Raw genomic sequence first — 26,057 nt, forward strand, 5'->3', positions numbered from 1 at the left:
GAATTTAACAATAATAAATAAATCTGACCATAAAAGCAGAATTTAACAATAACAAATAAATCTGACCATAGAAACGGAATTTAACAATAATAAATAAATCCGACTATAGAGGCAAAATTTAATAATAAAGAGTAAATCCGACCATAAAGACGGAAATAGAGATTAAAGAACACATGTGGGATTGAAAATACGCCAAATTTAATGATAATAAATAAATTCAACCGTAAAGGCGGAAAACATGGATTAAATAACATGTATAAGATTGAAAATACGTATTTTCAATAGACGTGTGCCATTATCCTTGTTAAACTCTTCGTGCTGCTAACATATTATAATCTTAGTAGTATAAGTATAATAAATTAAGGAAGACAAAATGTTAAGAAAGTAAAGTCGAAAGGGGCTGTAATAAAAAGAAAAATGTTAAACCCATTACCTCTTTTTATAATTTTTTTCTCACAACTCCAACATAATAATTCATAAGGTTCCACTTAGGTCCACCTATAAATTGCGGTTAACTTTATAAAACGCTGCGTTTTAGGTAACTCATAAACGGGTGCGTTTCAGACTAACGGCTGAGCTTAGCTCCTCCAAAGCCCTATCTAACTCCCAGTTGCTCGACACGGTGAAACACAGTGTCCCTGCCTTTCAATGGCGTCTTCTTTCCCATCGATCCTAAACCAACCACAATGCGCTCTTCTTTGCATCAGAATTCAAAAACGGTGCTGTCTCAGCCTCAAAGTTCTCTCTTCAACTCCTCGGCCTTCTTTCAATTCACGTTGCTATAGCCGTCTCGTGATTCGTCAACTCAAGCGAAGCTCTTGTCTCAATCTCTGTAGAAACTTCTCCCAGTCATCCAGTCTTGCTGATGGTCCCTCACTTCACCACTTCATCGCCCATGCTTCACTCACTGACTCCCTGCCCCTGCCCCTGCCCCTGCCCGAGTAAGCTTCCTCTTTTTCACCTACGTGCTTGGAATTTTATGTGTACATATACATAGACTAGTTGATTTGGGAATTCGCAACTGATTCTTCTTATTATAGTTATGAATTATCTTTATCTTGCTAAGCTTCATTTTGTTCTTACTCCTTTATATTATATTATTGCTTGTCTTGCCATTATAATGTGAATTTNAAAAATAGCGCAAGATAATAGAAAACAAATTACATTATTTTAATTCTTATACTCCAACAACAATTATGGTAGTCATGTCAACAAGAAAAAAGGACAGTCAAGAAACCAAAATTACAGAAACAAAAAGCACTCATATTTTTCATAAACATACTGTTAGGGTGAGAAGTGGAATGCGAAACTTCAGATCACTTAAAACCAATCAGCAAAACTTACTTGGATGATAACAATGAGATACCAAAGTCTCGAGGCTCGTCTCCTAGCTATCCAACCACGTATGCAAGATTGAATGACGATAGCTGACCTTATGACAACTTTGTTTTGCTGAAATGCCCTTTGACAGGTTATGCATCGGAAATGACTTTGAATTTTTATTGTTGCTTGCTTCTGAACTAAGAATCTTTGTCTTAACTGCCAACCACGGAAATGACTCTGAACTTTAGTTGCAGCAACACACTTCTTGTGAAGGGACTTGTTTGATGTGAAATTTCTCCAAGCCAACTGAATTTTAAGTGCTGCTTCTGTTTCCAATTTCCTGTCACCCTTTTCTTGATACATAAGCGGAGTTTTCTCAATTTCAAGGATGCTGGGAACACATGTCTGAACATCCATGGCACCACTAACTAGATAAGGAGAGGATACAGCCTGATTGTGCATGCTCTCTACCAGACGTTTGTGACTGATCCAAGTTCTAGTTGCTCGCTGAATGAATAATACCGATTTCTTTAACCTGCCAAAACCATGTTTCTCAACAATGAACTTTACATATCTCACTATCTCAGAGTGTTTGACGTTTTCTGTCATTTAAACAAACAGATAACACAAGTGAATAATTTAATTAATTAGCACAACAGCATATAAAAGAATTCCAAAAAACTAAGAAGGTCATCTTTACCAGTATCGAAATCTTGAAGTGTTGAATTAAACTTCACTTCTAACGACACCCGAATAGCAATTTGCAAAAATGAAACTGCAGTCCTCATCTTCAAGAAACTGCGACGTTGAATCCACCTCCTGAAATGAGACTGTATGACTTGAGCAGCATTTCCTGTAAGCATAATAGAGTAATTGCTCCATAAATAAGATAGCCAATCACATATCTACTGAGACTCCTGATTGCTGCAACTTAGAAGAACTCTCAAGCCAATTTCCATTTATAATTGAATAAACAAGTAGATAAATCAAAGTGCCTTATCAAGGCTAGTAACTATTTACCAGTTAATCTATCAATGGATAGAGTAAAAAATTTGATTTACAAATTTTTTTCTTCAGTTGGAATAAAAATCATATTTTGTTAGAATTAGGAATCTGGTCTCATATAAATTGTGAAAAACCTCATTTGTTGCAACACTTAAAGGGTTTCCTAGACTAGTATGGGAAAGAAGAAAGGAATTCCTATGCTTATGCTAATTCCTCATCCTCAAATCAGCCTTCCCCTGGATTATTGTTCTAACAAATGAGTAATTGAAAGAGTTAAATCTTGTTATAGTTTTAAAAAAGCAAAGAACACTGGTCTCTAATACAAAAAACAAAAAAGGAGCATAATTTTACAATTTATAGCATTAACAAAGGGATTCCAAATAAAAGCACTAATATTCCAAACAATCTTAAAGTTAAAGCTTCCATAAAAATTAGACTAAGCAATAAAGTACCTCGTATTTTTGCCTCCGCCTCGGATTGTTTCACAATACCTTCTACAGCTTGGCCTACTCTAGTACCTTGAGAAAGAGTTGTGGCATGCATTCAAAAGTGAAATTCCGTAATTAGCAAAGTCAACCAGTAATCACATTAACTAATGAAGGATGAACTAATGGATGGATCCTATTAAAATGCAAGTTATAGGTAGATAGTAGATGAACCAGTTCAGATACATGACAACAAACTACAATCAAAACCAGACAAAACAAGGTTCAAACAGTTACCTTTTTCAAGGTTAATGTTGTCATTGCTAGTTGAGAAGCTCTGCCAAGTAGAGATAAGAGGTTTTGAGGCACTTTTGTAATTCTTCTCAGCCATTTCTCGCCACCAAGCCTGAAGGGCCTTAAACTTCCTCACTGCATCTGTGTGAAATCAATAATGTAAATCAAAGAGAAATAAATCAAAATTTGACCCAGAGCATTAATGTCCTTGTTACCTAGCTGATGCTTCAAAGAAAACTTTTCTGTATAATTACAATAATTTCTAGTGTACAATGTTAAAGGCTTGCTTGTTAAAGGCAGGTGACTCAGACAGATGAACTTATTGTGTCGTCTACAATGTGTCATCGCCTGCTAGTCATGAAGCTTATAAATTTGCTAGCTAGTCATTTAATAGAGAACTAGCATATTGATACAGAATTTACAAACTAAGGATTATTATTTGTTTTTGGAAACATTTCCTACAATAATGCAAATAAGTTTCTTTCTAATTTCTACTCTTTGCCAACCATTTTGCTCTCACATCTTCTTACTCCTTTCTCTCTTTGTCATATAGTGAATTTGAAACTAAATTCAGGCCGCCAACAAGAAAGCAGTAAACAGGAAGATATTTTCAAGCTATTTGTGCAAATGAATCAGACTTAAACTGAGGGAACACAACTATATACAACTCACCACCCAAACTGCATTTTAGTAATATACACTTATATACTTTAGGTGACAATGCTTCATGGAGAAGAAACAGTATATCTGATTGAATAGCATACACAACTTACTAAAAAAATACCACTTAATAAGAATGAGCACCTTCATTGCTGTCATCTTTTTCATCATGTAGGTCTGACGATGCTACAGAATTCACAGTCCAGCATTCAATATTTGAACGTCTCCTCTCCAAAATTTGACAATTACAGTCCAATAGTTTATGAAAGTTTAGTTGATCCTGGAAAACAACCAGTCATTAGAATATATTTTGAGGCTGTGGTTCAGTAATAATCCAGCATAATACTCCAAGCATTACCATGTTCTTCTTGACAATCAGTTGAGATGAGAGGAACACCAACAGAATTACCACACTCCGATCACTACAAGCACCATTATGTTCAAGTATCTCACTCATTTGCAGAACCTGTAAGCAGACAGTTTACAACCATAATGTGAAATGTGATGTTACGATATTTCTATACACGCAAAGTTTGTGTGTGTGCACATGCATAAAAAACCATTGAAATATACTCACGCCACAGCATTTCACAAGCTCAACCATTAAAGAATGTTCAAGCTACATGATCATCTAAAAACACGAAATCAGACAAATTAAACTAAGGTCTCTTAACCTTTGGCCTACATCACTAACCATTGAACTATAAACTGTTTCTCAGAACCCCAAACACGAAGATAAGAACCATGAAGACCTACCTCTGGAAAGCTTCCCAATAATGTTGTCAATTTCTGTGACAATATTAAGTTGTGAAATGCATCTGTGTAATCAGTGGCTGACATAATTGATTCTTCACCTCTTGTTTCATGATGGTCCTGTGACCCATGATCAAATAATAAGAAAAGGAAACAAAAATGAACAGAAGACCAGTGGAGGTACAAAATCAGATGGAAATAAAAGAAAATACAACCTTGGAAGAACAGGAACAACTAATTGCCTTCCGGAAGTAAAAATCAAGCAAGCACCATATGGCTTTTCCATCAACCAATGAAGAAAAATTGTCGATCTGATAATCATACTTTTGGCAAACCACCTGCAGAAACATTTAATGGAAGCTTCATAAAGTTGACATATGAAGAAGCAACATATGAAATTTAAAACACGAGTGAGAATAAAAAATTTCACACTAAAAGTCTAAATCAAACTTATAAACTTCCAATCAAAACAAAGACTCGAAATGAAAGCAATCCAACCCAGCATTCACACAATTGATCCTGGTATATTCTCTCCCTTTGCAACACCTCCCAACTTTCACTTTCAGATGGAAAAAAAAAAAAAAAAGAAGAAAAGAATATATGTGTATGATATCGTTTCCCCCTTACAAAATGATGTAACATGCAAACGTGAATATTAAGCAAGTTATATTAATTAACTACCCATGTAGGAGAAAAGGAAGGAGAGGGTGAAGAAGTGAAGACAAAAAAGCATGACATTCAAATTGTTAGAGCTCATATGAGTTACATTAGAATATACTTCTTATACTTAAAAACATAATTTTACAACTAATTAGGTGGCTCGTAGCATTGAAAGCAAAGAGAAATAGACTGTAGAAATACCTGGATCCAATTCAAAAGCATATCCAGAGTAGAACCAATACTATTCAATTGGTCCTGAGAAAACAAAAAAAAAAATATGAAACAAAAGTTGGGATTCAGCCAAATTTTCTTAATTTAAAGCCAACATGTTTTAAATTGCATTTCATCTAAAGAAGGTAATTATAGAAAACTGGTTGAGTTTTGAGGCATACCACACTAGTTCCCTGAAGTTTGCAAATTTCCTCTTCTAAGACTTTTTTGTTTATCAGAAGTGGTAACTGCAGATATAATAAAAGAACAAGGTAAATTATGTACCTATGAAACTGACAAACATCAAAATTCCAAGGTTGTTCCAAATGCATGATTCTCAAATTTTAAAACAAAGGAACAAAACCAGTTCACCTGCAAGTGCACGAACATGTTCCATAGCAAGGAAAGAATAAGTTCTTTATCTCCATCAGCAACATCATCTTCCATAATTGCTGTTCGATCTTCATCATATAACATTACACCAGCCTTTCTCAAATATTGCAGAGCAATGCCACAATTTGTTAAATTCTTTTTGCGAGTATCAGATGGGACTACCAATTTCTGCCAAACAAAGTAGCCCTCTAACTAAGAATATTCAGCCTGATGCTAATTAGTATATTCACTGCTAAAGATATCTTAATAACCAACCGTAAGGATTGAGGCGTCCTGTAGCAAGAGTTGTATGATTCTACCAAGCCGCAGTCCATCTTGGAGATCTACAAATAAATCTCTCACTCTGAAATCATACTCAACCAGGGGAGACTGCACCAAGAAGCACATTTAATTGCTAATTAATTGATAAATCTGATTTAGGAAGTTGTTTGAGTTATATCTAATGAGTGAAAAAACGCTTCAACCCTCCAGTGCAAATTGTAAATTGATAGTAAAAAAATTCCCTTTTAAGTAGTGAATATACACAAACATGAAATTAAGTATGATACATGGATTAAGAAACATACCTGTTGGTAAGAAACTTTGTATCCTACAATCACCAGGTGCGCAAGAAGATTACCTTCTCCGTGCATTACATCCAAAGATAAGAAATCTAATTTCAAAACAAAATGAGAGAATTCAATCTCTAATGGAACAAAGACAATCAGAAAACAACCAACACATTATTGAACCAGGAAAGCAAATAATAGTTACCAACAATCACTTGGCGGCTTGATTTGATACTAGATTTCACTAAGAACAAAAGAGGAGAACCCCCATCAATACCATCAATACCATACTTGAGTGGAAGAATGCCTTGAAATTTAGCTCTATCAAGTATGAGAACAAGCAGCAAAAATCTCTTCAATATAACAGTCCCCAAAGTTTCATAATAACCTGGTCTGTATAAACCCTCCACCTTTTTGTTATAAGCATAAGCTTTTGCGAGCCCAGCATGTGAGAAAAATTGCTTCTCAATTATCATTTTCAAGAATGCCGTTTCTTGTTCAGAATTAACATCTTCATTTGACAACAAGGAATCACCACCAAAAATAATGTACAATCCAATTCGAAGCCAAATCGGGTTATAACTCATAAGAACCCTAGTGGCTTTTTCCTTCATTCCAAAATCAGTTACAATGGGACAATGTGACTTCATATTTAATCGCCCATCGTCAATATTCTGATCAATCAAACAAAACAAATCATTGCCAATACTAGTAAAAACAAATCAAACCAATCACAACTATAACCTAAAATTCCAATCGTGTACGCATAAAGCCAACTAAAACACAGTAAACTTCTTTAATTATCAAATCATTCACAACATATGACCATCATGTATAATTAACTAGTGTTAATTTTCCTCCTTATAAAGATATGTTTCAATAGTTAAATGATTAGGGCGAATTTAGAGAGCAAACCTTAATCACAAGAGTCATGACACGGAAAACCTCTTTGCAACCGCCCACACTCAAGTAAACGCTCATTCTTTGTTTCAAATCATCGAAACTACACACATCCTTTAACGAATTTTTCAACATGAATGACTTCGACTCCGCCAAATCAACATCCACATCAACATTATCATTTTCCCCTTTCCACCACATGTCCCTATGCCGTTTGGGGCTCCGCCACGTCATGACGTCTCCTCCTTCCCTCTTCCCCTTGGTCACCACCAAGTAGGTCCCAATTCTATCACAGCCACATAATTTAGGGCTTTGAATAAGAAAATTAAGCCATACGGTGAGGGATTTGGAGAGCGACTTGAGTGACTGTTCCTTTTTGAGCTTTGACTTGTAGGCGGATTTTGTTTGTTCCAACTCCAGAGACTTGAGTCTCCGAGCAGCGACAGTCTTGGCGTTTGACTTGGAGAGCCCACGACGATACATGAACGAAGCGTAGGATTTAGGGGTTTGTTTGGAGGCGGTGAAGAAATGTTGTGGGCATGGAGAGTGGAAATTGGGGTTGTGGAGGCGTTTTGGGGTTTTGAAATTGGATATGTCTTTGAGAACAAAGAAGACGCCGCGGCAGTGGATATATGACGGAGACGGCGGTTCATCACCCTCCATTGGCTGTAATCGATTCAACAATTGAGAGAGCGGGGTTTGTGTTGAGTTCTGTAATTCTTGCAAATCTTTTGTCGAGATTTGAGGGGGAAATGAATTTTTGAATTTGAAATGGGTGCAGCGGGGCATGTGAAGAGAGCCTTCTCCCGGCTTTCTGTGTTCCAGAAATTACTGGATTCTCCTCACCGCATGGGATCTATATTCTAATTAAGAGAAGTAACCCCGACCCGCGGGTCGGTTCTGACCCGCCCGCCAACAAAGGCAGGCCGGTTAGGTTCCCAATTTTGGGGGATTGACTGGTTCAACCTGGCCTGCCAACCCTAACCCCACCGGTTCGGCTGCCGTCGGGTCGGTTAACCCTCTTTTTATTTTATTTTATTTTATTTGTTTATTAACTCTTCAAATAAATATAACAATTTTAAATCAATAAATGTAATGTTTTTAGTTAACTTCTTTTTAAATATCAATAATTCAATTAAATTAATTTTTTTTTTTGTTACATTTCAAATATTAATTCATTTTAATACATTAATTGTAATATAAGAAAAAAATTTATTCATTATCAAAAAATAAAATAAGAAATTACAATATATATACCTCGTTAAAAACCTCACCAAGAAAAACCCAATGGGAAAACTTGGTAAGGAAAAAAGAGTGCAATAATTACAATTAATTTACAAAACAACTAATTTTGGGGTTGACTAGGACCTCCGTCATCCGTATCATCTATATTACAAAATTGAAATGATTCTATTAAAGTATCGTCAACAACCTCTATTGATCTTGTAGCGGACCGTTCCCAATCTCGAAGACATGTGAGGACTTCAATCATTTTTTGTGAAGGTTTAGTCCTCCTTTCATTTAAAATTCTTCCACTTGCACTAAATTTTGTTGTGATGAGACGGTTTGAGACTAGAACAGCAAAACATCCAAGGCAAGTCTTGATAATACCGAAAAATACATTTTCTGGTTTTCTAATATTCAAGACATCAAAGTTGGCTCTTTGTTATGGATATGTTGGTAACATTTCGGAAGTTCCCAAATATTGTTGAAGCTCGTTACTCTGTGACCTGCATGGCGACAGTAGATTGTTGTTGCCGTTGGTGCTTCTAAAAGGAGGTTGTGTCTGTGCTTCGAGTTTGGTTCCTCTTCGGTCTATTAAACACACGCCAGGTGTAGAAGTCTTTATTGTTTCTTCTGATGCAACTTCCCTGTGTATTTCATGTCTTTGCGGGATCTCATACCTGTTTTCATATTGGAAATAACCTCTGCAAGACATTTTTTACCTCTCCTATTTGATTGACAAATGCTAGTTTTGTAATTTCAGTTAATGTCTCTAAACCATTTTCTAAACCTTCTTGTTTAATTCTAGGATCAAATATGACACCTAAACATAAAGAAAAGGAATGGTTTTAAAATATTTAAAAAAACAAATTCCATTCCTTTATTGGTTCTTTTAAATTTTCATTATTTTTGTATTTTGTAAATACTCAGAAATTTTTATAATTGTATGTATTACCAATGGACTAGTAGGATAATACACACTAGAAAGTTGTAAAGGATTGGTAAAAATTTTAAAAAAGAATGAATACTTTAGCTATTTGCCAATCAATTTCTACCAAATAATGAGGACCTCTATTATTTGCTACAAATAACTAATTAAATTAGCATAAGGTAATCGTGGATCAAACGTTAAATAAGTACTATTCTATCTAACATGCATGTCTAATGCAAAGTTTTAGGAGACATATTTGATTTTATACAAGCATCTTGAATTCACATTTCTTTTATTACTACCAATAATCCAAGCTAAAATATCTATTCTTTCATATTTTCTTTATTGTTTTCATACCACTTTTCACAATTAAGTTAATACATAACATGCACAGCGTTGGTGAAAAAACTTCAAATTGTATTAAAGGATAATTAATTTGAAAAAAATCTATAACTTTACTATTAGAACTTGCATTATCTAAAGTTAAACTTATCACTTTAGTAATATATCATGATCTTCTAAAACTTCAACAATTTTATATAATTTGTTGACCACTATGACAACATCCATTATCTAAATCCTAATAAAGATTTATTTAATTTACATTCGTTACAAAAATGACTAGTCGCACAAATATAATCTTGTTTAGCTCTACCCCTCCAAAAATCGGTAGTTGAGCCACACTAACATGACAAGTATCTTTTTATTTTAATTCTAATTTCATTTTCTTAAACAATTTTATTAATCATTTCTAGTTGCAGTTTTAGAATAACTTTTAAATCCTAGAAAAAATGAATTTTTAATAAATCTTCAAAATATTTATCTTTAGTCATATTATAGGTTGATCAGTTACAACAATATATAAAGCTAATTGTTCCTTATATATATCAGAATTATAACGCCAAGTAGTACCCATATTAGTTGTTTGAGTTTGATTGACTTCTCTATTTCCATGTTGAGCAATATGTTTATTAGCATGCCTTTTTAAAGTACTAGTATCATTACCTAAATCAGTTTATAAACATTTCCACAATACTTGCATCTTGCTTTCTTCACTTTAACTCCATTTTCTACCTCGTAAAACTTATCGAAATGCGTCCAAATGTCTGATGTGTGTTTGTCGTCGCTTTCGACAACAGTTGATGAACCCGCTTCAGTTTGAGTAGAAGTTGGACGAGGACAACGATTATGAGGACGACTTTTAGAACCACCGGGAGCTGTAGTGTAGCAGCATGGAGGAATCGGGCATATGTAGGTGTATCGGATTCTAGACCGGGAAAACAGGACTATTTGAACTCCTCCTACATTCATGTTAGTAATTTAGCGGGACTAGGACTAGGTAGTTTCCTTCCTCATTAAATGATAGAAGAGAAATATCTATCCATTGTAGTTGAAAAAAAAATTGATGTAGAATAAATAAAAAATAAAGAAGGAGAATTGGAATATGAAAATTGGAAATATGAATTGAAAATTGTAAAAACTATAAAAATTAAAATAAGAGCAAATTGATAACAAGAGATTAAGAGAATAATTGAGAGATTTCAATAAGATTAGAATTAGAGAATGAGAGATTTGAGTTATGAGAAAATATGAGAGTTTAGGGCCAATTAGAAAAAATTGAGAAAATAAATGACGAAAAAGACCCCTCCAACTGCTATAAAACGGCTACTTCAAGGGTAAAAGGGATTAAAAAAATATGTAGTTTTTTTTAAATTTTTTTCAGCCAACCCGGCGGGTTGGCGGTTCTTTCTTAGAAAGGACAAATTGCAACCCGGGTCGCTAGTTGCATGCGAGTCGGGTTCAACCCGCCACCATTTTGGCGGTCCGGGTTGAACCTCTTTAATGCGGGCCTGGTTAGGGTTGACCCGCCTAACCCGGCCCATTTGTTCCATGTAAAACCCCTCCCTAGCCGAGTATTTCCTAAGTATCCCTTGGCCATTGAAACCTAGAAACACACGCTAGAAAAGAAGTTTATTTTAAAATCATATTTAAAGAATACTTGTAGTTTAAAACATATATATGTATATTTATATATTATAATTTAATTTCTAACTAAAATAAGTTCATTGTATAAATATAGTTTCCTTTCTTGGAGTAAATTATGAAATCCATAGTAATACTTATTAGAACATGCACACTTTTACAAAATTTACTAGCAATTTGATTTCTTTTTTAATACAACATATTTACACCATCATAGAATAGGACATATTTACTACATTAAAATATGAACATAATTACTACACTAAATATTAGCAAAACCATTCGATAGTCATCATTAAAACATCCCTTCATGCTCATAGCGTCCCTTGGATCCTCTCCCAGCTTCATGCCTTAATCCTTACCTGCAAAACATTTTAAAATATTTCGTGGGGTGAGCACTAATCGCTCAGTAAGGAATATGGCCATTTATAAACTATTAAGGTTTATTATACAAGTATATTACTTAGGACGTTACCTACCTACAAACATGACCTTCATTCTTTGACATAACATTTTATAAACATATCATACACTTTGGACTTTTCTCATAAACATAAGTCATAACATAACCATACATACTATAATGTGAACACATATGACTTATGAAATTTCATGTACATGGCATGCTTATTTCTTTTGTCTTTATACTTGATGGTTTCATTAGTCTTTGTTATCCGATCGGATTCATTTGAACCATTACCTTATTCTTTGTCGTCACCTCAAAGGACTCATGGTTTCCATAAGAATTCCATTCCTCTGTCTTGGTTTATACCTCAGAGACTCATGGAATTCATTCTTTAACATTTCATAAATTTTCATAAGACAACTAAATAAGCTATATGCATTACCATTATGAATGCAAACATATGGACTAACCTCCCATGCTCAATCATACTATATTCTCCTACTAATTCTTACTTAATTCATTCAACTTCTCATACAATACAGGGAATTTCAGTAGTAAGATTATTCAGGGGTTTATCAGATTAAAAACAAATGAATTTCCTTAAGAAGGTGAATGCCATATAGTTCGTCACTTTTCAAGCAATTTTTTCCTTATCTCTAATTCGAATTTATTTTTGCTAAAACATAAAAGTTTTAGGTCAGTTTCTCAACTTTTTAATACTTCAAGAATCAACTCAATCGGACTTCTATAGCTTCAGTTATGACTGATTCAGTGAAGCATGTATAGTATAAGTCTCAAAAAGCCAAATCCAATTCTATTCATTTTAACCATGTCACCTTCTTTGCCCATTCATATCATTTGTCATATCATTCTTAGTATAAAAGGCCATAAAAACCTCCCTTTTTACAGAACCAAAAGTGCCAAAATCGTCTAACTACAAATTCTTAATTGGCATAATCTCCTCCATATGCACACAATACACCAATCAACACACCCATTTAAACAATCCATAACCAAACATAGCATCACACTCATAGTAACATAAATAAATGTAAGTTTCATAAACCTTAGGTGTTATCAATTGTAGTCAAAGGGAGATTTTTTTCCTTACCTTAGTATCAAAGCACAAGGACACTCCTCCTTAGCTCCAAATATTCACCCTTTCTACCTTACACATATAATCACTTATGAATTTCCTTTTCTAAAAGATCAGAAAAACTAGGGTTTTGAAACTCACCTTAAACCCTGAAATTGAATTTCTTTAAGTGTGGATGGTTATCTCCTTTGAAAAACAACTTGAAACCCTAAGAAAATTTGAGAATAAATACTTGAATTAGTGGCTTTTATGGTGGATTTGAGAGATGAAGAAGAAATGATATATTTGGGGTGTACAAGGCCAACTACTCTCTCTTAAACCTTGTAATATTATTCCATTATTGCTCTATATGTGATTGGTCAATCAAACTTTAGATATAAGGGTCATTTGGCATAAATTTTTCATATAAGGGTGTTTTGGTCATTTCTACCACAACATAATGATTAGCATTCATTTTATGCCATTTGACTTCTTTAAAACACTTAACAATTAAGCAATCCCATTAGGTAAATGACTAATTTACCCTTGGAGAACTTTTATGGATACTTATTTCATATGGATTTGTATGAAAAGACCATTATATCCTTGGTTACTGTTTACGCCATTTAACCATATCAATCAACTTTATGACCATTCTACCCTCATTTCTCTTCAATGACATCACCCCTTACACTTTATAATGGCCACATCTCGAAATACATGTAAATTGACCATTTTACCCTTCCATTAAAAAAATTACTTGAAAAGCTAAATTTCATACCTTAGGGCATTGGAATAATATGCGGGGTTTACATTCCACCTCTACTAATTATGGAGGGTGCATTCGTTCATTGTTTTTTTTTTTTTTTTTTTTTTGAGAATATTGAAAATGATTAAAAAATGTATAAAATGAAAATGCGTCTAACACGTTTATCTAAAATTAGTATATGAAAATGTAAAAGATAAAAACGTGTCCAACATATTTATCTAAAAACACAAAAAAGAATAAAATTTATTACTTACACAACTAATAAAATCTATTCAAGGTACCGCTTATTTTATATATCAATTGTTATGGAATGTAAATCCCACCATAGTAAGAATTTGGATGCTTGGGTGGCTCCTTTTTACTTGTTATCCGAAGAGGTTATATGATATTTGTTGACTATTGCTTCATTCATTTAAAGAGAGCCAATCAATGCTATGAAACGCGAACCGAACTGACTAGTTAGGGCGGTATAATCGGGTTTCGGTCTTGATTCCGGTTCATTAATGTAAAAAACATGGTATTATTAATTAAACTGCTATAGATCGGAATTAGACCGGTGAAATAGTAACAAATCGTCGATCTAATCGAACTGGTGCCAAAACCGAGTCACAAATAATAATCCCTATATTCATTCTTCTTCGTCATTCTTCATTCTTCCTTCGTTGCGCCTGTGCAATTCATGTTCTCTTACCTCACATCATCTTCATTCTTTCTTTCTTTCTTCTTCTTTCCCTCCTTCTCTCTTTTCTTCTCTCCACTTGTCTATCTTCTTCTTTCTTTGGCCCTCATCAAAATAGGTGTTTCGACAGCCAAATCTAGCCAGCCACCGGAAGGCATTGCTGCGACCAATTTTGGCTAGCTGCCTACACTTTGCGGCTGGTCAGATCTCTGTAGCCTACCCAATGTTAATATATCTTTTTTTTTTTTTTTTGGTTGTGGAAATTGATAGATGGTATCTGGGTGTTCAATCAATACATCTTCTATTTGATTGAAAAAATTAATTTGTGTTTTAGGTGTTAAGAATGATGAAGAAATTGATTTGGGTAATGGATTTGTGGGCTTGATTTTTCTGTTTGTGTTTTGGGTGTTAAGAATAATGAAGAAATTGATTTGGGGTAATCGATTTGTGCATTTGATTGATTAATTTGTGGGTTTGGTGGAAGAACCATTAAGGCACATTGCTTCTTCAAGCCATCCCCCTTGTTCTTCTCATGATGTTTGGGTGATTTAAAGTATTTGGAATGTGTTTGGAGTGATTTGGAATGAAAATTTTTTAGAAGTGCAGAGAGTTTTAGAAAATGTTTTTGGCGTCAACGTAAAAATGAACCGACCTTTTATATAGAAAACACGAGGCATGGTCCTACAACAGTCAAGCATGATCATTCCACTAAAGTTTTATATTAAGGTTAGGGAAACTTAACTCGATTCACAATCGTTCGTGATAACCAGCACGGACATGTGTTGGTTTTTAAAATCTAATTTAAAATCATTCAACACGCACGATCGTTCCAGTGATAGGCACGATCATTCCGAAACAGATAGTTTGAAATTTTTTTACTCTAATTTACACACTGATCAAAGTATCATTAACAACCAATGTTTTTGATATTCCAATCACTTGAGAGTTTCCATATTGGAGAAAAAATTGTCAAGTTTGATATCAACCACAAGATTATATCATTTTGACTTTTCTCCAATCAAAACACTCATTCCAACATACAAGCACATATTTATCAATCAAGGTGTCTCTCATATGTTAAAATACAAAACAAGTCTTACACATGAACTGGATATGTTCTCCATATTCGTGAGAAGACTTGTTAGTTAGTGATTCTTAAGCCCACCATCTAATGCACCTTATCGGTCCCCTTTGTAGAAGCATGTATAGATTTCTCTATACGGGTTGTTGCAAACGTAGATTTTAGAGTTACCAACTCATAATCCCAACCCTTTTATCTTTGCAATCCGATGGATCACATCACTGATGGGGTTATGTAAGAGTAGTCGTATTTTGACTTATGCTAAGACAATCACACAATCAATGTATAAAGCATATTATCACAATCAACTCAAATATATTCTTAATATGTACATAAAACACATCATCTCAATCAATTTCACACATAAGACAATCACATAAGATAATAAGTCACACCTGATTCGCATCCATTATTCCAAACTCTTTTCGAATAGTGTAGAATTTTTCTTTATCAAGAGGCTTAGTGAAAATATCAGTCAATTGGTGATTAGTATAATTCAAGCACAATATCACCCTTGCTAACATGATCACGTAGGAAATGATGTCTAATGTCTATATGCTTTGTTCTAGAATGTGTAGGATTCTTACACAAATTTGTAACACTTGTATTATCACAATGAATAGGAATGTGATGCATTTTGCAACCAAAATCTTCAAATTGTTGCTTCATCCAAAGAAGTTGTGAAGAACAACTAGTTGTTGACACATACTTAGCTTCCGTGGTTGAAGTAGCAACTGAATTTTATTTTTTGAAAACCATAAAACTAGCATGCTTTCTAAGAATCAATAGTGCTCTTTTTATCTATCCTAAATCCTCCAAAATCAGCATCTGAATATCTTATGAGACTAAAAAATGATCCTTTAGGATACCATTAACCAATATTTGGAGTTCCTTTCAAGTACCTAAGAATTCATTCGAAAACATTCAAATGAAATTCCTTAGGACATGATTGGAAACGTGCACTAAACAATATGTCTGGCCTAGATGTAGTTAAATACAAAAGTGCACCTATCATGCCTTTATAAAGTTTAGTATCAACACTTTTACCTCCCTTATTGGCTTCCAATTTGAGTGATATGCTCATGGGAGTAGTTTATCTTTTGCCTCATTCATTTTGAATTGCTTGGGGAGATCATGAATGTACTTGGATTGATTAAACAAAATCCCTTCCTTTTGTTGCTTGATTTGTAATATGAGAAAGTAGTTAATTTCTCCTATCATGCTCATCTCAAATTCACCTTGCATCATCTTAGAAAATTCCTTACAAAGGATTTTATTACTAGCACCAAAGATGAGATCATCAACATATATTTGAACTACCAAGATGTCATGTTTATGCATTTTAGTAAACAACGTAGTATCCACCTTTCTTTTTGAACAACCATTTTGAACAAGGAAACTACTCAATCTATCTTACCAAGCTCTAGGAGCTTGTTTTAACCATAAAATGCTTTTGAGAGTTTTAAAACATGTTTGGGAAAATTGGGGTTTTCAAATCCAAGTGGTTGTTTGACATAAACCTCTTCTTTGAATGAAAACATTTAGAAATGCACTTTTAACATCCATTGAAAAAGTCTGAAGTTTAAATGCCATGCATAAGCAAGTAACATTTTAATAGCTTATAGTCTAGCAATGGGGGCATAGGTTTCATCGAAATAAATACATTCCTCTTGAGAGTAGCCTTGGGCAACTAACTTTGATTTTTTTCTTACCACTATACCTTGCTCATCCATCTTGTTCCGGAATACCCATTTGGTGCCAATGATTGGATGATCTTTAGGCCTTGGTACAAGCTCCCATACATTGCTTCTCTCAAATTGATTTAGTTCCTCTTGCATTGCTTGAACCCAAATTTCATAACTAAGTGCTTCATCCACTTTCTTAGGTTCAACTTGACAAAAATGCTAGGAATTGGCATGTATTCCTCATTGATGCCCTTGTTCTTACTCCTTGAATAGGATATCCAATTATTTGTGCATCTTTCACTTCATCTCTTACTCTGGGAAATGAAATTTCTCTTGTTGTTTTTTGAGGTTCCATGAATGTGTTATCTTTATTTTCAACCTCTTCTTGATGTTCTTCTTCTTTGTTTGGATTTGATGGTGATGCTTCATCATTGATCTCTAGTTCTTTTATCATCTCATCAATCTCTTCTTCATTATTATTTCTTGCATTCTTAGAACAAGATTAATCAATTAACACATAGATAGATTCTTCAACTAAGATAATTATTATGTTGAAGACTCTATACGCTTTTGAATGTGAAGAATAACCAAGGAAAGTCGCTTCATCTGATGTGTCATCGAATTTTTCAAGGTTGTCGTTACAATTATTAAGTACAAAGCATTTACAACCAAAGGGATGAAAATATGCAATATTTGGCTTTTTCCCTTTGAATAACTCATAAGGAGTTTTCTAAATGATTGGCCTAACCATAGCTCTATTGATGATATAGCATGAAGTATTAACCGCTTTGGCCCAAAAGTATCTAGGTATGCCATGCTCACACAATGGTCCTAGACATTTCTACCAAAACTCTATTTCTCCTCTCAACAACTTCATTTTGTTAAGGAGTCCTAATTGCCAAGAAATTATGCTCAATGTCATGCTCATTGCAATATGATTCAAACAATGGGTTTTCATATTATTTTCCATGATCACTTCTAATGCATGTAATTGCATAGCCTAATTGGTTTTGCAGTTTCCTAATAAATGGCAAGAATGATTTGAATGCATCATGTTTGTGTGCAAGAAACAATACCCATGTAAAACGAGAGTAATTATCAACAATCACAAAACAATAATGCTTACCTCCTAGACAAGTTGTCCTTGTGGGACCACACAAATCCATATGCAATTATTGTAAAGGTCTAAAGGTTCAAAAAAACATTCTTGGATTTAAAACAACTCTTGTTTGTTTGTCTTTTGCACATGCATCACAAATATGATCGCTTTTGAACACAAGCTTAGGCAAACCATGCACTAATTCCTTTTTAGAAAGCTTTGCAATGACATCCATGCTTGCATGATGTAATTTTCTATGCCAAAGCCAACTATCTTCATCTATTGTAGACAAAAGACAAAGATCTTTGGTTGCAATGTTACACAAATCAACAATTTAAACATTTGAGCGTCTATAATCTATGTATGCAATTCTATTTGTGCAAGAATCAACAACTTCACAACACATAGATTGAAAAACAATTTTAAAGCATTTTTCACTCAATTGACTAATGTTCAATAAATTATGCTTTAATCCATCAACAAGCAACACATCATTTATAGTTAGAGACTTGTTATCGGTAGAATTTCCTTTTGAGTTATCACCAAAAGTGACATTTCCTCCTTTCTTTGGCTTTAATGAGGTGAAAAAGCTCTTGTCTCCTATCATATGTCTTGAGCATCCGCTGTTAAGGAACCATTTGTTTGCTCCAAATTTCATTGTTTCAAGACATACCTACACAACAAAAATGTTCATGTACTTTTTGGTACCTAATAGTCTTGGGTCCATGGGAGTTAGTTTCAACCATTCCCTTAGGAATCGAAACCCTTTTTACCACAAAATGCTTGCCTTTCCTGATAGGACATTTGTGTGTGCTATGACCAACATACTTGCAAAAACCACATTTTCTATAAGTTGCTTTTGGTCAAACACATGGTTCATACGTTTGTTAAAAGGTTTCTCATTTGAAAACATGTTATAGCCTAAACCTACTTAATTTGTTAAAAGCACAACTTTGTGAAGCAAGCATTTCATCAAGTTTTTTACTACCCAAAGTGAACTTGCTTAAAATCTCTTTTGTGTTGTCAAGCTCATTTCTCAAATCAATGTATTCTTTTTGTAAAACATCACAAACAATTCTACAATCATCAAAATCTCTTTGCAAAACAATTTTGTCACATGACAAAATATCAATTTCATTTTTAAGCTCTTCAACATTATCCAAAAGTTGCTCATACTCAACTTTCATTATGCATGCTTGATTTTTCAACTTTGTATTCTTTAAAGACAATTTTTCAAATTCTTCCATTAATAGCTCAAATGCACTTTGCAATTCATCAAAAGAATAGTGTTGAGAGTCTTTTACAAGAGTCATCTTTCAAATCATCTTCTTTGGCCATGAAACAAAGGTTGGCTTGCTCTTCATTTGACTCATCTTCATCACTTGAGTCATCACTCTCACTCCATGTAGCGCTAATAACCTTTTTCTTGTAGAATTTGTCATTCTTCTTCCTTTTGGCTTGAGGACAATCTAGACAAATATGACTGGGCTTTTTACATCCATGGCAAATTATCTCCGATTTGCTCGTATCATCTTGATTTCTTGGTTTGAACCATTGGAATTGCTTCCCTTTGAACCTTTTGTTCTTCCAAGAAACTTTGTGAACCTCTTTGCTAAAAAGTTAATTTCATCTTCTTCCATAGAAGAATCATCATCTTCTTCTTCTTCTTCATCCATAGTCTTGAGGGCAATCTTCCTCTTTGGTTTAATCTCTTTCTCTCTTGGCTTTCTCTTCATCTCAAATGTCAATAAGCTATGAATTAGCTAATCTATTTTCATTTTGGTGAGATCTTTGAATTCTTCAATTGCGATCGCCTTCATTATCCAACTTTTCAGCAATGAACGAAGAATCTTCTTCACAAGCTCAAGAGTCGCAAAGCTCTTGGAGAGCTTTGAGATCATTTATCAAGTTGGAGAATCTCTTGTACATGTTTGTGATGCTTTCTTCAGTTTTCATCTCAAACAACTCATATGTTAGTTGCTGGTGGGGTTTGCACAATGGAAATTAAAATAAAAATCCCCAAATAGCAACATGAACCCAAGAAAAACTTATACTCGAATTACGTCGTTTTGTAAAAAAAAAAAATAGATAATAATTCAGAATTATACCTGCATTTGGAGGCTCTTTCTAAAGATAGAATTCACTCCCACTCTAAGCCAAGAGTGCACTTTCGAAGTCCACATGAAGACAGAACGGTGATCAACTTGCGGTCTCAAGTGCTAGCAAGACACACAAGCAAAAATGATGCATAATTTTTCTTCACCAAGTGAAAGACGTGAGAGAGAGAGATAGAGAGGGGTGGCTAGGGTTTCTTTTCAAGGAATAATCATCATTTTAATTTTTTTTAGTTGCTCTTAAATAGTGCACACTAAAACCATAATCTAATATGGAATAGCAATCTACTTATTCCATATTATGTTAGCTTTATTCCATTACCAAACAAAGCATTTATATTCAAATTTAAAAATTAAATTTGAATCCCATTTTATCAAAATCAATATTAATAGATATTAATATAAAATAATATGTTTTATATTTAAATATATATAAATATATATATACACTTAATATATATTTAAATATACAATCTCACTAATTTAATTTCCATATGAAATTAAATATAGGCAACAACCTCGACAAATTTAATTGTATTGTGAGATTACCAAAATGCCCTTTCATCAAAAAGACGAAAATGTCATTTCATCAAAAAGACGAAAATGTCATTTCATCATAAATGATGAAAATGACCCTCTCTCTTATCCATCCTTAATATATCTTCTATGTGTGTGACTCAAAGGCTCCTTATTATATCGGCAGTGAGTAGTTTCGCGATTGACACCAATCAATCATCTCACTAAACACAGACTAAGATTGGCCTCTAGCAAGACATCATGGCCACCCGATAGATTCGGATTCAACGAAACAACTTACCCATCAACGATATAGTTACTATGCAATTCAATCATTTCATCATCTATTATCTCATCAAGGCCTAGGCACAAAAGTAGTGTTAACCTCAGATATCCTTGATATCTCGGTATTCAGATATTAGACCAATAACCAGAATAAATTGGATTGAGCTACAACTCAATCCCGCTATGACCACAGATTTAATGTTGTTGTCATCTACCGAATTATTTAGTGAGATAATTTCTCATGTACCCAGGAGTGATGAATCATTTGTTGATCCATCATAGTCTTAATACACTTTTCGATGCAGCCAATCACTACCGTTCTGATAGTCCTGAATAGAACTACGTTAGACTAGTGTCAAACTACACCAATTGATGCACAAGACGCTCTGGTGATCTCAAGTCTAAGGATCACATGCACCACCATCTGTTAGAGGATCTATTCCATAGACACTAGGGTACCATCCATATGGAATCCTTTGGTGGGTCTATCCAGTGAACTTGCCTATAAGAATCACCCATGTGTTACACCAGGTTGTCACCAAATATCCTTGACAAGTGAGATTGGTCACTGTCTTTTGACAGGGTTGTTTAACACTATGATAGTCTTACAGTATTATTTGTGCCCTTGGTCAGAATAAGGGCACAAATAATACTAGGGCTATTGATGCTTCTAGAATGGCCACCATATGTGCTCATAAGGTTCTCACTATCGAGATTTGGAGCACTCGATACCCTCGTCACGATTCTAGTATTCTAAGGACATACATTATAACATACATTAAATACGAATTATATAATGTAGAAAATGTCTTTTATTAATTATAAACATTATTACAAGAGTCATCATTTACAATGCTGATTGGCTCTAGGGCACCTACTCTAACATCATAGTCATGGAATATCACATCAATCTTTGATTCATTCACTTGACTTGTTCATTCATGAGTAGTTTGAAGAATTTCCCAAGCATCTTTAGCCGTTACACATGTCGGTACTCTTCCAAACTCTGTAGAATCAAGAGAGTAAAACAAAATGTTCAGTGCTTTTTCATTTAAGCTCAATTTATTTTCATCTTCAGCCATGTAAGGTTCTTCATCCTTGGGAAGACCTGTTGAATCATTAATGGAAACAAAGTTCCCTTACTCAACTCTTTTCCACATGTTATAGTCTATAGATCTAATGTGGAGTCTTATTCTAAATCTCCATTGTGTGTAGTTTGTACCACAAAACAATAGGGATCTAGTGGTGCAATGACCCTCACCAAATAATAGTGTAGATGAACTAGCCATGTAGATCGATTGACTCGTGAAACCGTTAGGTTTTCAACACAAGAGCCCAAGCTTTGATACCAATTGTTAAACCTTAAATATGGCTAATATTCCCAGAGGGGGGATGAATAGGAATCAATAAAAATGTTCGCGGAATAAAACTTATCAATAAAAGTTAAAGCAAAAGATGAGTTTATCAAAACAATGTTCAATGACTAAACTCAACAACCAAATAATGATAGAGTTAATGATAATGAAAATGAGAGATAAATGAACTCAATAGAGAACAATAAATGCAATCAACTTGTAGGTAATATATATGAACAATGAATGTATGAACAAGTGAAATAAATGATGTTCAACCAACAACTATGCAATGAATGATAAAGAGTTGAGAGAGAGAGAAACGGTCAAGGATTTATAATGGTTTAGAGCTATATCCACAAGCCTCCTACATCCACTTCTTCAAGGCAAGCTTCTTGAAGTTCCACTAGAATCGAGTTGTGCCACTACAATAGTTTTCATAAGGATTTTCGCCTCACACACTTAGATTTACAGGATTGCACCTAGTTTTACAAGATTTCATCACTAAGGAATGAATCAAAGTTGTTTGTGAATGATTGCCTCTTCAAAGTAGGCTTATACACATAATAAGAACAAGTGAAACTCTCAGAGGTTTACAAAATGAGTACAAGTGAGAGTATTTGATTTGGATCTTGAGCTCTAGGGATTATATGAGAATGTATTCTTATTTTTTTATGACTCTTCTCTCTCTTTTTCCTTAAAAACGTTGAGCTTTTATAACCCTAAAAAGATTAGCTGTTGCAGCATTTAATGCAGTTCTGATAAAGTCTACAGAACTCAGAAGAACGGTCGTTCCATAATCACAAATGATCGTTTCTGACGTTTCTAACCGTTTGTGACGTTTCTAACACAACGGTCATTTTTCTCAAATCCAGGTTAACTGGAATGGTTATTCCACCATGCCATATGATCGTGCAAGGACATTACACGGTCATTCCACCACATGGAATGACCATATCTAGATGCTCTTCCAAATCTTCTTAAATTTCCAGAGGAGTGAACGATCTCTTGGAACGATGTTGTGCAAAACTTCTTCAGATACGAACGATCATTCTACCACAAGGAACAGTCATTCCAATTTTTAATTTTGACTCTGACCTTTGAGATGAAGTCAAGAGCACAAAGCGATTTGAATTTGAAATATCTTGAATTTTAAACTTGAGCACACGATTGTATAGGATGGTTGTGCGAGTGCAGTCTGGTCGTGTGAGTGTCACTCAATTTGGCAGAGAGACTAACGACCAAGAGGAACGATGTTGTGTGACATTGCGCGACAACTTTCTCTTATGGCACGGTCATGCCTTTCTTGTGCATAGTCATACCTAAGCAGAAATTTGCCCATGCACGACCATTCCACCTGATAAACCTGTTTTGTTTTTATTATGACTTATGTCATACCTTAGCATGTTATGGTTAATGTTCAATTAACTTTTTGGATAGTTTTGACACATCAAAACGCATGAGAGGTGAACACACCTTTGGTGTAGCCTCAGTTAGGACATTGTACTTTATCTCTAAAACTAGGGTCAATCTGATTGTACTAACAACTCTTTTGAACTCTATTCCATTCTCTGTCAAACATTTTCTCTGGTTTACTCTCTTCTAATGCTCGATCAAGACCTTGTTGTACTAAAAGGTCTTGTATCGTACTTTGCCATAAGATAAAATTAATTTTACCATCAAATAAAGGAGCCTCAAACTTAGACATACCTCTAAAAAATTTGAGATGCCTGACAATCGCTGATCTAATCTTAAATCTGCCATCTTCTAAAGTTTGCCTTCTCCTAGATCATAAACAAAAAAAGATTCCCACAACTCAAACACAAAAACTAAGGCTGCGTTTGTTTCGGTATTTAACACTTTTGAAAAAAGTTTTCTGACAAAAGTTGGTGGAGTTGTATTTAAAGTTTTCTGAAAAAGTTTTTGCATTTGGTGGAGACTTGTTTATTTATTATAATTATCAATAGATATGTCAGAAAAAAATTGTTTGCATTTAATAATGTGCTGTGCGCCTGCGCCTTCTGTGTCACCTTATTCCCACGCCACTCGCGCCATCGGTTAGCTGAACGCAGGGGTGTTTTTGATAATTACTGAACTTTTCAATTCACATTTAAATAATATTAATTAGTTGTTTGGTAAATTTTTAAGGGTTTAATTAAAAACAATTTCTCCGTAAGTTGTTCGACTACTAATATATCATTTAAAAATACAACATTAATACATATCTAAATTAATAATACGAAGCTATTAATAATCATCCCTCAAAATGACTTGTACCCCAATATTCAGTTATCAATACGAGTTGGACTCATGTTCTGCCCACAGAGCAGTAGTTATGCTATCCCTTATCCTTCCCATGTCGTCTGTATTACGCTGAGTCAGTTGATTCGAACTCGTCCCATTTCCTTCCTCACAAACTCCATTGCCATTAAACCTTTGGAAGATAGGGTCGTTCGTATCGAACTTTTTGATAAAATTATGAATTACACAACATGCCATAACAATGTTAGCTTGCCGCTGCAACGGGTAATTATTCATGCCATCAAGAATGCGGAACCTTTTTTTAAAAACACCAAAGGTCCTCTCCACAACATTCCGAAGCGATGCATGTCTGTAATTAAACAACTCCATAGGTCCAGAAAGGTTACGACGCACATCAGAAACATGATAAGGAACCTGTCTATGTGGGGCGAGGAACCCACCTTTGTTCGCATAACCCGCATCTACTAAGTAATATTTACCTATGTAGAATAACTGCATGTTATTTGAAGAAACATGAAAAAATTGTTTCTAGTTTAGCTACAGTACATAAACAAGTTAGGGTTTACCTGGAGGAGGATGCGGGAAACCCGAACCAGGATCATCTAAAACTGAATTTAGAACCCTTGCGTCATGGGAAGATCCTTCCCAGCCAGTGACGACATATGTGAACAACATATTGAAGTCGCAGACGGCCATCACATTCTGCGACAATGCCCCTTTACGATTTCGATACGTATCAGCTACCTCAATTGGCGTCGACCCACGTATATGTGTACCGTCAATCGCTCCAATACAGTCCTGTTGACAAAATTGCATTTTAGTAATATGTGAAGACCAACAACAATTATGAAACAATGAACTTAACCAACATCTAATTAAAAATTATTAAGTACCTTAAAGAATGGGTAAAAGTTTGGGTTGGTCGATATCTCCAATGGAACATCAGTAAAGTCAGGTGACTTGATAAAGACTGACATCAACTCCACTATCGCATCACAAACTGCATGGACATATCTACTGATTGTCTCACCGAAATGCTGGTAATCCTCCCCACAATCACGATTAGATGCATTTTTGGCAACTGTTGTCAAAAATATCATTACTTGTTCTTCAATACTCATGTGTCTGGTTACTCGCAGTTTGCCTCGTTGTGCCAATATATAACATAAGGTTTGAAAACATCTTTTGCTCATGCGACACTTATTGTAAATTCTTCTAGGATGACCATTCAGCAGTTCCACCATATAATCGTGACCATTTAATGAAGATGTATTTACAGGTTGGCGTGGTTGCATGCTTAACTCCATTTCATATGTAATAGCCCCACACATCGCGACTGCAGCATATATATATAATTGTTCTTCTTCACTGTCATTATCTTGATTCTGGTTTGTATGGCTAGACGACGCCATTTACACCTGTCCA

At 34.5% G+C, this 26,057-nt stretch overlaps 2 protein-coding genes across 2 annotated transcripts; both read right to left on the reverse strand.

Moving 5' to 3' along the window:
• Positions 1 to 1,284: 1,284 nt before the first annotated feature.
• On the reverse strand, positions 1,285 to 7,834 carry LOC116141220 (abnormal spindle-like microcephaly-associated protein homolog). Its single transcript, XM_031426738.1, has 15 exons — positions 7,187 to 7,834; positions 6,477 to 6,945; positions 6,290 to 6,375; positions 5,979 to 6,092; positions 5,703 to 5,891; positions 5,513 to 5,578; positions 5,322 to 5,375; positions 4,676 to 4,798; positions 4,464 to 4,580; positions 4,066 to 4,173; positions 3,852 to 3,987; positions 3,051 to 3,188; positions 2,781 to 2,846; positions 2,024 to 2,176; positions 1,285 to 1,925 (listed from the first exon to the last, which is right to left on the reverse strand). The coding sequence occupies exons 1-15, from the start codon at positions 7,832 to 7,834 to the stop codon at positions 1,321 to 1,323; spliced, it is 3,072 nt and encodes a 1,023-aa protein (XP_031282598.1). The 3' UTR covers positions 1,285 to 1,320.
• A 16,828-nt stretch (positions 7,835 to 24,662) lies between these two features.
• Positions 24,663 to 26,044, reverse strand: LOC116141221 (putative nuclease HARBI1). The gene is made up of 3 exons (XM_031426739.1): positions 25,526 to 26,044; positions 25,199 to 25,430; positions 24,663 to 25,111 (listed from the first exon to the last, which is right to left on the reverse strand). Exons 1-3 carry the CDS (start codon positions 26,042 to 26,044, stop codon positions 24,663 to 24,665), a joined length of 1,200 nt encoding a protein of 399 aa, XP_031282599.1.
• Positions 26,045 to 26,057: the final 13 nt, after the last annotated feature.

Source organism: Pistacia vera, unplaced genomic scaffold, assembly GCF_008641045.1.
Source record: "Pistacia vera cultivar Batoury unplaced genomic scaffold, PisVer_v2 Contig396, whole genome shotgun sequence".
NCBI classification, from domain to species: domain Eukaryota; kingdom Viridiplantae; phylum Streptophyta; class Magnoliopsida; order Sapindales; family Anacardiaceae; genus Pistacia; species Pistacia vera.

Coding starts and splice junctions, on each gene's coding strand:
- LOC116141220 (XM_031426738.1), bottom strand. CDS start 7,834: ATGGAGGGTGATGAACCGCCGTCTCCGTCATATATCCACTGCCGCGGC. Junction 4,799..5,321: donor TGCTTTTGAATTGGATCCAG/GTATTTCTACAG, acceptor ATGTTTCTGCAG/GTGGTTTGCCAAAAGTATGA. Junction 3,988..4,065: donor TGATTGTCAAGAAGAACATG/GTAATGCTTGGA, acceptor GTTGTTTTCCAG/GATCAACTAAACTTTCATAA.
- LOC116141221 (XM_031426739.1), bottom strand. CDS start 26,044: ATGGCGTCGTCTAGCCATACAAACCAGAATCAAGATAATGACAGTGAA. Junction 25,431..25,525: donor ACTTTTACCCATTCTTTAAG/GTACTTAATAAT, acceptor TTTTGTCAACAG/GACTGTATTGGAGCGATTGA. Junction 25,112..25,198: donor TTTCCCGCATCCTCCTCCAG/GTAAACCCTAAC, acceptor TATTCTACATAG/GTAAATATTACTTAGTAGAT.